Source organism: Dysidea avara, chromosome 10, assembly GCF_963678975.1.
Source record: "Dysidea avara chromosome 10, odDysAvar1.4, whole genome shotgun sequence".
Classification (NCBI taxonomy): domain Eukaryota; kingdom Metazoa; phylum Porifera; class Demospongiae; order Dictyoceratida; family Dysideidae; genus Dysidea; species Dysidea avara.
The window spans coordinates 14,620,414-14,631,121 of NC_089281.1; the positions used below are offsets into that span (position 1 = coordinate 14,620,414).

General features: G+C 38.7%; 3 protein-coding genes across 6 annotated transcripts in view; 2 read left to right on the forward strand and 1 right to left on the reverse strand.

The window, feature by feature from the left end:
- LOC136268535 (spermine synthase-like) overlaps positions 1 to 4,165 on the forward strand; it is a 5,021-nt gene extending 856 nt beyond the window's left edge. For both annotated transcript variants that reach the window (XM_066063904.1, XM_066063905.1), the window contains exons 4-11: positions 2,024 to 2,202; positions 2,907 to 2,993; positions 3,047 to 3,114; positions 3,165 to 3,254; positions 3,347 to 3,458; positions 3,500 to 3,579; positions 3,631 to 3,746; positions 4,034 to 4,165. In XM_066063904.1, the coding sequence (XP_065919976.1) occupies positions 2,024 to 2,202; positions 2,907 to 2,993; positions 3,047 to 3,114; positions 3,165 to 3,254; positions 3,347 to 3,458; positions 3,500 to 3,579; positions 3,631 to 3,746; positions 4,034 to 4,064 (763 nt within the window). In that variant the 3' untranslated portion in view covers positions 4,065 to 4,165. The remainder of the gene's footprint in view (positions 1 to 2,023; positions 2,203 to 2,906; positions 2,994 to 3,046; positions 3,115 to 3,164; positions 3,255 to 3,346; positions 3,459 to 3,499; positions 3,580 to 3,630; positions 3,747 to 4,033) is intronic.
- Positions 4,166 to 5,299: 1,134 nt separating this feature from the next.
- LOC136268541 (chromobox protein homolog 1-like) lies at positions 5,300 to 6,950 on the reverse strand. Its single transcript, XM_066063916.1, has 4 exons — positions 6,786 to 6,950; positions 6,363 to 6,697; positions 5,503 to 5,612; positions 5,300 to 5,448 (listed from the first exon to the last, which is right to left on the reverse strand). The coding sequence occupies exons 1-4, from the start codon at positions 6,888 to 6,890 to the stop codon at positions 5,441 to 5,443; spliced, it is 558 nt and encodes a 185-aa protein (XP_065919988.1). The 5' UTR covers positions 6,891 to 6,950; the 3' UTR covers positions 5,300 to 5,440.
- LOC136268540 (metaxin-2-like) lies at positions 6,784 to 8,297 on the forward strand. 3 transcript variants are annotated; one of them, XM_066063915.1, is made up of 10 exons: positions 6,784 to 7,050; positions 7,101 to 7,142; positions 7,190 to 7,233; positions 7,282 to 7,354; positions 7,397 to 7,485; positions 7,533 to 7,622; positions 7,670 to 7,708; positions 7,752 to 7,871; positions 7,916 to 7,992; positions 8,032 to 8,260. In XM_066063915.1, the coding sequence occupies exons 1-10, from the start codon at positions 7,011 to 7,013 to the stop codon at positions 8,039 to 8,041; spliced, it is 624 nt and encodes a 207-aa protein (XP_065919987.1). In that variant the 5' UTR covers positions 6,784 to 7,010; the 3' UTR covers positions 8,042 to 8,260. The 3 variants fall into 3 exon arrangements, with proteins under 3 accessions (XP_065919987.1, XP_065919986.1, XP_065919985.1); XM_066063914.1 differs by having other exon boundaries at positions 6,798 to 6,995; positions 8,042 to 8,297; XM_066063913.1 differs by having other exon boundaries at positions 6,801 to 7,050; positions 8,042 to 8,297.
- Positions 8,298 to 10,708: the final 2,411 nt, after the last annotated feature.

The following is a 10,708-nucleotide window of genomic DNA, read 5'->3' on the forward strand; positions in this document are numbered from 1 at the left end:
CTTGATACTCATGTAGATGGATGACTGTCAGTTATTTTGTGTTATCTGCAAAAAAAACATTTCAGTTCATTAACTTCCTTAAGCTTAATACTTGGACTGCTCACATGATTACATAGCAAATGGGTTTCTTGGTTTGTACACATAAGTACTATGGACACAGTTTCAAGCTGTATTGTATATTGTTATTAATTGGTGAAGGTAAGACAGTAGTCTCAATCTCAAAGTTAGAGCTGAGCAATAGTACAACTATCATAATCACGATTCATAGGCGGCGGAAGAGGGGGTGCTGGGAGTGCTCCAGCACCCCCAACTTATTGTGCAATAGTCATCACGTGAACTCCTGCAAGGTTTCCAGAAACTGGTCAATCACGATCGAGATACTCTAATAGAGCAGTCACCCCAATAGAGCAGTCACCCTAATACAACAGTCAAGCATGTATTAAAATATGTACCATTTTATTGACAGCTAAATCTACCAAAAATGCCCCAAAATTCAATCTCCTGATACTTAATTTTCAAAATTTCCCCAGACCCCCCTAGAATTCGCACACTTACTACTACCAACATAAATTTTGGGCACCCCCAACTCTAGCACCATTCCGCCTCCTATGCGATTTGATAGTAACTTTTATATCACAATAACGATAGTATCATGATAGTTACTAGCAGTTATTAAAAACACTCAACCTCACATATACAAACACTTGAATACTCCAATTACGTACATACCACACATCTGCTTTTCTAACTCTCCACTAAAAATTGGTGTTACAGTTGTAATCTTTGTTGTCCATGCTCAAACTTCTGGTCTTTTACAGTTTTCTGAACTTCAACGTAATCATATTTCCTTTTGTTATCCATATTTTTGACCAAGCACAGATATGGATAATGATCGCGATAGCACGATAGTATACTATCAAGATCATTAGCTATCACGATAATCAATTAATCGCCACTATCGCTCAGCTCTACCCTATACAAAATCAAAACAGCGGTTATATAAATGAATTAACACCTATGGAAACTCCTTCTTTCCGACATCATCAAACTATAGAATAACCTCCCTATGCCACTTGTTACCACAAGCTTTGATTTAAACCATACTCCACATGCGGTGGGCACTTTTATGAATTAATCACTACCAATACATTATCCCAAATTTCTGCAAATCATGTTAAGTATTTTGAATTAAGTGCTATGATACTGTTGCTATTTATCAGTGGCGTTGTGACAACTGAGCTGCCTTAACTGAATTCTAAGACTGCAAATACTCTAATAAAGCAGTCACCTACCATGTACACAGTGCCACAATCAGTGGATCACACAACCAGACAGCAATTGTTAAACTGATTGTGTGACACATGCAATGTCAACTGAAGTGCTCTTGTTGGCCAACTAACTATATTTGAACCATAGGTACAGAAGATAAAGCACAAGTAGGGTATTGTTAGGCATGGTTCTAGGGGGTTTCACCGGTTTCCAGAAGCCAGTCAGCTTTTTGAAATTTAATAGAACAGTCAGAGTAATCCTAAGCTAAAATCACCAAGACATTACTTATTGCATAATGTAAAGTAACTTCTAATGACTAAAGTTCACAAATGACTCACAAAACCACTCAAAATGCATATGACTTCTCCATGCCTCTAACAATTACCGTTTTAGTGTTTTGAAGTGTTGTGACTGCTTTCTCCAAAGACCTAGAATGGTGAAATTCAACTGTGAAGCAATGTAGTAATTGAGTGATTTTTACCAATTGCTAGCTTGATTATACCATGCTGCATCAGAGTGGCCAGGAACCGAATGCCTGTCCACTGTGTCAGTAGAAGTTGACCATGGCTATTACCTTGCTCCTCTGCTGTGGTAGTTGGAACCTGTCAAGCACTTCAGTTTCAATTGTACTGTATTATTTAAATATGGTATAATATATTGCCTTTGTTGCTACTGAATTACTTTGATCCTCCTACAATACAGTAATGGGGTACTCAAAATGTTATTATGATGATCATGTTGTAACTTGTTGCAGGAAGTTCTCTATTCAGAAAGGAGCTGCCCCACATGTTGGCTACTTCATGATCAGTGATGATGAGGTGCAACAATTCCAGTTTACGAAAAGACTATACTCTGCTCGGTCTCAATACCAACAAATTGACATCTTCCACTCAAATGAGTTTGGAGCTATGTTATTTCTTGACTTCGTTGTTAGTGAGTGACTGTGTTGTGATATTCCATCAAACACTGAGGGGTGTATGGTCTGTTAGAATAGTTAACTAAAGTAGCTTGAAGTTCCACTTTGCACAACCTCTAAAGTATGAAAATATGGACGCTTATTGGTTCCCAGGAACTTGAGTTTTGGATGATGTGACTTTGTGCTAACTGAATTATTAATTTTGGTACCAAATAACACCATCACAAGGTAGTTATATCATAGGAGGGCCTATTGGTGGTTACACATTAATGGCAATGTGAGAACCAAACTAACAAGGTCACAATACTCTAATAGAACAGTCACACTATAATACAATGGTCAAATTTGTATCAAAATAATTAGATTTTGTCAAATACAGAACTAATAAAGTGACATGTTCAGTCTTGAATAACTCTTATATTTGTAGAATAGAAGAGACAGGTATCAAAGTTTGAGTCCACGCTGGATGCTACTTTCAAAGATCAATTCTTGCAAGCTCAATGATTTCTTGCAAGGCCAATGATAATCACAGTTCACACACAACTACTACACATATTGTGTGCTATGTAATGTACATACGATGGACTGAGCACAAAATTATCAAGTGCTCATCAAGAAATTGTACCAACCAAACAGGGACAACCCACCAAGCAATTAAGTTATAAAATTTAAAAATCATTTGGAACCAGTAGCTACAGACTGTGTTGTGGTCCACCTTTAGATCTGGCTGAGAGTGATGAAATATACACAAAGACACTATTGGGCAATGGAAAGTACAACATGACCAACTCTAAGATACTGATACTAGGTAATGTTATGACAACCACATGGGAGGATAATATTGTCATGTCACATCCACAGGAGGGGGGGACGGAGCAGCACTAAAGGAGATCCTCACATACAACCCAGCGATGGTCACAATGATAGAGGTATATAGTAGAGCAGACAAAGACCAGGTGACATCATCATTACATCACAGTTAGATCAGATGGTTATGGACGCTGTCAGACAACACATGAGGTCTGTGTGTGATGATGTGATGGACCAACTGAAGGGAGACAACTATGAGGTTAGTGTAGTAAGAGTTCATAATACTAGTAAATACCGTACAAACTCTTTGTATAGTTTATACATGTAACCCTTTATACTGTGTTGTGGTAGATCATTGTGAGTGATTGTGTACCTGTGATGAAGGAAATGGCTGAGAAGGGAGAATTGTTTGATTACATTATTTATGACATCACTGATGTACCTGTCTCACCCACACCTACAGGTGAGGAGGTCCTTGAATGCATTAATCATGTGATCCCACAGATGGTTTATGGAAAACAATCCATGATATGCTAGACAATGCAATGAGACTACTATCCCCTACGGGGTATTGTATGGTGCAGGTAAGCTGCTGTAGTGTGAGGGGTGTGGCTCACTGGTTAGTGCTATTGCAGGGTCACCGATCATGCTGTCCTAAGACATCACGTCTTTATGAGGAGCAGCTGAACAAGTTACACTGTCCTGTGGTGTACACCAAGGATACAGTATTTGTTCCTTCCTTTAGAGAGGAGTATCCTTTGCACTATGATCTTATAAAATCAGAGAAATGGACATGTGTCTCTGTCCAATGATTTAAGGCATTCCAAGATTGCAGGAAGGCAACATGTCTTCCCATCAAAATCCAGGCTCACTAGAAACAAAGGCTATAATTTCTTGGGTATGTGACAAAAGGACTACACAATATCATGTTTGGTTGCACAACACATAGCAGTACATCACATATAGGGCTATAACTCTGTATACATTCCCCACATATTGCCATTGTCCATCCTTCAAATTTCCTTAACATGGTACAAGATGGCTGTTCTACAGGCTACAGAAGAAATAGCTGAACAAATGACTAGGGACAATTTTAATAAAATATTGCTATAGGAGTTATCATATGTATAGAGTGGAATGATACATTTTGCTAGAAGTATTAGCCTATAACCCTAATAACTGGGGCATGGGTATATACTGTCATGAGTGCTGCAAGAGTTTAATCTTCATCCAGTGATGTTTTATCTGTTGCATCATTGACATAGCTCCAGCAAGCCAACATGTTTTCTCCCATCAAGAACTTAGCTATTGCATAGTGTACTATTTTAAATGTGCAGTTTATTTACAGCCACAAGGGATTAGGGCATAGCTGCTATCATTCCCACTACTGAATATGTATCAGGAGTAAAATTGATATCATTCACCAATACCAGAAAAGAGTGTCTAACTCCAGTATGTGGCCATCAAAAATAACAGCCACAAGTCAATCTGGATATTATAGTAAATTCATGCTTATGATATAAGTGCTGATTGTGTGAGTTAACACTTTAGGAGGTGGTGACTTTGAGTAGCCCCTTGAAAGTTAGTGTATGCAAGGTAAAGCATATTAACACCCTCCCTATAAATCCAAGGGAAGCCTGTGAACTTGTGGCTGTCATTTTTGATGGCCCATACTGGAGTTAGACACTCTTGCTTTTATTATTTACTCTTGCCAAAACTCAAAATGGCAGTACAGATTTCTATTCTTTTATTAACTAGGTAGTTAAATTATAATGGAATGAAAATTCTTGGTGTAGTTACTCCTTGATAGCTGCATCTCCAGCCACCACTGGTCCTTTACATGCACAAAAAAACACCCAGGTACTATAGTATGTTCACGTTGAGCTGAATCCTGAAAAACGCCTAAAAATTAAAAGTGGATTTTTTCTCAACAGAGTTAACATTTCAGCCAACTAGGTGATTATTGGTAACAGCAAAGGTGTCAACAACAGACACGTACAGTTTGGCTCGGTTTGGCTCCATTACAAGTTCGGGAAAGGGCTGTATTGGACACTGTACTTATATGGCTTCCCCATAGGAAATGTATTGTGAAAAATTTGATTGACTGTAAATATTGTGTCTAACATTTGAACAACAAAAATTTGAAATATTTTTAGCGGGTCATGTAGTACTACAAATGAGCCAAATTTCAAGATCATGTGTAATTGCATCCATGAGTTATTAAATGTTTTTGAGGGTTCAGCTCAACGTGAACATACTATAACATAACATGCCTACATGCTCAAGTACCAGATAATGAAAATGTTCATGTAGCGATGATCATCATATGGGACAATATAAGGGAATTACACTGTACACCAACACATTATACAGGTTGTGTGTGTGTGTACCGTAATAAAATAACATCAGTATGTAGTGTGTTGTGTAGTAGTGGTGCCATTAGCATCAGGACTCTGAGGATACGTGGTATTAATAATGACACATTGTGATTGGTAGCATGTACTAACCTGAGCTATCATGCCATGTTAATTTACTCTCATAAAATTTGATCACCATTTGTGGTGATCGCAGATTGGCTTCACTGGCATACACTAAGTCCGCTGTATCACAACCTTTCCTATAGCAACAGTACACAACACATGAACTGTATGTGTGTGTGTGTGTGTGTGTGTGTACTAGCCAATATGCTAGCAAGTAGCTAGAACTTAGTGCATGTGTGTGTGCTGTAATATTTAATTGTTTTTCAGGTAACATAGTTCTATCACCCAACATTGAATGAGCTAGGCCTTACAGTTGGTACACATTTCATACTTTCTATGAGTCAGGTAGTTTACTGTTCTAGCAAGATTTTTTGTGGTAACTCCAACTGTGTTGCACTATTTAGTGAATTACATAATATTCATTGGATCTTCAACACACAGTCATTAGGGCATAATTCAACTGCAAAGCCTGTGTGTGTAGTGTGCTGAAGCTTGTGGTGGGCTCGTAACACTCCACTTGTAGGCGTTGTTTTGGTTACTTTGGCCATGCTTACAATAGTTATCACCTGAAGGGAACAAGATAACCAAGTGAAGCAGCTGAAGGAATGAAAAATTAGTACTTTTAGTAGTTGTGTTAAGATTCCCACTGCTATACCTACACTGGAAATTAGTTAAGGTTTATAACTGCACAATAGCCTCTTGTAGTCTTATCAAAATTGCATACAACTAATGTACAGCAAAAACCAAGGCCACCAGAAAAAAATCCTAAATGTCCTGAGCCCTTCCACCCTCATGGCATATATATATATTCAAAGTTTTGAATTGGTTACTGAGTGTTGGGAGTGGTGGTTAAGTAGTAGATTGGGGGATGGGATGCAGTCACTCACCATTTCATAAGGAACAATATTTGACCATCTTGTTCAGTAGCTCCTAATATCTCTTCAGGTTCTAATCCTCTTTCAAAACCAACTGGTCCGTTATCATCTATGGTTTCTTCATCAAGTTTTAAGTCACCACTACCATTCTTCTTCTTGTCCACATCACCATCAATGATATCATCGAACCTATCCTTGGGGTTGCTGCTCATTCCTGCAGCAGGTGCAGTCTTGGTACTGTGGTCTTCTTCATACTTGCTGATTAGGTCTGGACAGTCAAGATTGTCTTCAGGCTCCCACGTGTTTTCATCCTCGGGATAACCTATCCACTTCAGTAAATACTCCACCTGGTGTGGTAGCAAGTGAGTTTATTCCGCCACGAATGCACGAAAATATAAGAGCATGAAACCATTAAGATTTAAAAAAAAAACTTACCCGACCATTGTTGAGACGCTTATCTACTACTCTTTCAACGGTGTAGACTTCTTCTTCTTGCTGTCGCGACCTCCTAGTTTTCTTCTGCGTCTTTACCTTCGGCATTGTCCACCTTAGGCGCCAAAACTATCTCACGTGAGTCAACTCAATTTACGTGCAAGACAGCAGGGAGACGAATTCATTTGTAGGACGGCAGGGTGGTGTAATAAGGTGATTGTTTGTGTGATGGAAGGGCTAGTTGCTTCCTACGAGTATTTGTCTACTGGTGGGTAATGCCGTCACGTGCTAGCACTATAGGTAGACATTTTATTGCAGGTATGACAGGACAAACAGCGACACTATACAAGTTAACAAAAGGTATACTAGTACTCTTAGCTAGGTGTACATCCCATGTGTGTACACAGAAAGATCCACCATTGGTGATGATGCTAGAAGCAGTGCTATTGAGGTACTGTGGTAGCAAACACTATACTATGTATAATATTACATGTACTAGTGCTACCTTAATATGTGTCAGTTCCATTACAAGTTGGTTGAGTGTAACAATGCTGATTATATGTCCCCATCAAGTGAGCCTCATAATCAGGTTATACTAGTTTAGCTTGTCGTAGGAACCTCACCATTCCTGGTTATACCGGTTGATCAGGGATCATTGATCTTGTCATCGTTTGAAGCTATTTCTAATTATATTGAGACCCAGGTTAGTCTAATATAATGATTGGCTAAGTGTGCACATGCTCAGAATAGGGAGTAGGGGTGGCTGCTGGAATGGATAATATTGATAAGGCGGATACCATGGCAACATCTTCTCTTGTTAACAATCTTGTTATTGCTGAGGTAATTGTTATTGCTCAAGTAACTGTTGTTACCATGGTGATCTGTAGCAATATTTCACTTGGGTGCACTACGACACATACAAAAAGGTGGGTGTGTCATGTTAGCTCACATGATCTATTGGTTTATTAGGATACCCGGCCAGCAGTGGGTGGTGATAAACCATGGCCACTAAACCACATTATTCCAGTTATGGACAGAGTGAAATTTGTATGGAACAATTATACTCTTTATCGTATGGATGAGTCACAGGTTAACAATAGTTGCTTGGAGGGTCATGTGATCTTGTGGTTTAGGTGATATCATCGTGCCGGCAGTCGCTAAGTAACTTATCAGTATTATTAGAGGATGGTGCTCACAGCTTCTCAACAAGGTAATTGTGGTCAAGGGTTTGTTATGTTGTGTGTCACAGTGTGTGTTAGTGGCAGGTGTCCAGTAGATGCCTTAGTGTATGGACATGTCCAAACGATAAGGAATTGTGGGATTTGTGAACTAGCAGGAATGGTGAAGAATTATCCCAATTTGTTAGAATACTGTGACTTTGTGACACAGGAACATTTTAATATTGGAATAGTAGTTAATGAGCAATGATGATAAACAATTAATTGTACATAACTGGAACAATTACACATGCAAGATGATTCATGGTTTATCTAGCATCATTGCCCTTGTATTTTATCTTTGTAAAGATATACTCTAATAGAGCAGTCCTGCACTTTAATACAATGATCACAAGTGCCAAAACAGTGAAAATAGTTTGCAGAGATTTGTAGTACATGGTGGGTGTGTCCCCTTTTCTATGACCGAACTTCAGAATGCATGCTTGTCACATGTTTTGAACAATGTGTAACTACCATTGTGCTTGCACCAGGCCTTATAGATTGTTCCATCCCATTCCTGTGTTGTCAGTGAGCAAGACAGCTGATGGATAAAAGAAGAAAGTAAAGGTGTAACCATTTTAGGAGTCTTGTGTGGTCAGACCACTTTTCATTGGAAGAACAGTGGAACCTCTAACAGGTACTTTGGACTTGAAATTTGCCAGAAGCATACATAGAGTATTCTTCTCTTCTTTTTTTTTTTGCTTACCCCTTCCTCCTACCCAAAAGTGTCTATACAAATGTTGATGTGGTAGCTATGTATTGTTATGATCTGTGTTAATTTTTAATGCTTTTCTTCAATACATCTACCGGCTAATCCTCTGATTTGTCAGAACGTTGGCATCGAAAGAATTGCTGATTATTTATATATAGTCCTGTGTACACTGCTTGGCTGCATAGCCAGCTGCAACTCGGCTTTCAAAGCTAGACTAACTGGGATAATTGTTGTTGATATATCTAAATGTTTATCTGTTTTTATACTCTGTGTGAGGTTTTGTATGGTATTATAAGTGTACAGGTGAATTTATCTCTCCCCTAGTATTCTCTGTACTCTTGTGAAAATGCTGAAAATAATGGATGATTCCGTGTTAATTTTACTGTTTTCTTTTTTCAGAGGTAAATATATATCAATTAGAACTGTTTGACCAAAAATTTTCTATTGTGTCCTTAACTTGGTAGTTTAAGAGATTCCACTGTATACTCAATGACTGGTCTGGTCACGCGCGTGTGTGTGTCTGTCTGAATTGGGTGAAATATGGCCTACCACCATCTGCAAAATATTTTAGAGAGCAAACTGGCATAGCTATACACAGGGCTGCCAAGCTCAGAAAACCTTGAGATATACAATTAAACTACTATCTTATGTACAGTGGAACCTGTCTTAGCGGCCACCTGTATAAAAAATCCACCTCTTTAAAAAGACCAGCTTTAAATTCCCCTAGTGAGAAGTTTATACACTAATTTACCTGTCTAAAGCAGCCACCTGCCTATTAAGGCCAAGAAATCTTGGCCCGAAGGTGACCAGCTTGGACAGTTTCCACTGTATATAAGTAGTTACCAATTAGAAAATTATATAAATCAGTTTGACTTCAGATGTTAATGATTTTGCAGTTGCTGATGGTCTTGTAAGGAGGAACAGCTGTAGCTGATTAGTCTGGCGCCGCCCGCCCCCTTCGCATAGAGTAAGGGTCTGGTATGCTTAGTATAGTGGAGTTGTACCGGATTACCAAAAACTGGTGCAACCAATCAAAACGCTCCACGTTTAATCAGCGCATTTTTGTGTATGTTACGTCAAAAAAATGAATCAAATGCCCTAACATTACTGAAGAAACAAAAGGAGTTAACTAATAAAGAACAAGGAGAAGAAAGTGTTATATCGGGAAGGGCTTTTCGCCTTGTTTGATACGCGAAAAACCCATGTTACGCTCTGATTTCCTAGGTAGGGAGACGTGTGTATTTTATAAAAGTAGACCAATCCACTTATGCCTGTGTAAAGGCGAAGAAAGTTCAATATCTCTGCCACAGTTTTGGGTGAGGCATTTCCGTTAAGGCCATTTTCGTTACGTCATTACATTCAAATTAAATTCCTCCAGAACAACTCGGTGATACTAAACATACCAGACCCTTACTCTATGCGAAGGGGCGGGCGCCGCCAGACTAGTAGCTGAGTATGGTGGTGATAAAGCAATACATCAAATCTGAGTGGCTGTAGCTATATAATTCGTTAAATGTGTGATCTTGTGACTACAAATATATTCTTATACTACATAGCCACTTGCACTGAAAGTATAGTAATGGCTGCAGTGTTAGTTTCAATTTACTTGTCTATGCTTTGTAGGTGTCAGGTCACTTATTTGCAGCTGTTAGCCTGTGTTGCTTGTTTTTTTTTTCGTGGTTTAAAATAATTAGTTGTTTGCTTTTAGTACCATTTTCCTAATTTGGCAATTATCATAAAAGCAGGGTTGCACCTAGTCTGGCGCCCCCGACCCTATTTAGGCGCTTATACCATTCACTTATCTCTATTAGAATATTTGACCATAAATACACAAGGACCAAATACGTAAACCATCTAACACTCACGGCAGAGTTGGCAGGCCTGCCAGCTAGCACGATTTAAAACTATTCGGCTATAATTACCTGGGTCAATTATCAGCTATGCTGTCTCGACCCAGCATATAATCATAATCATAATCATACTACGTGAAAAACCGT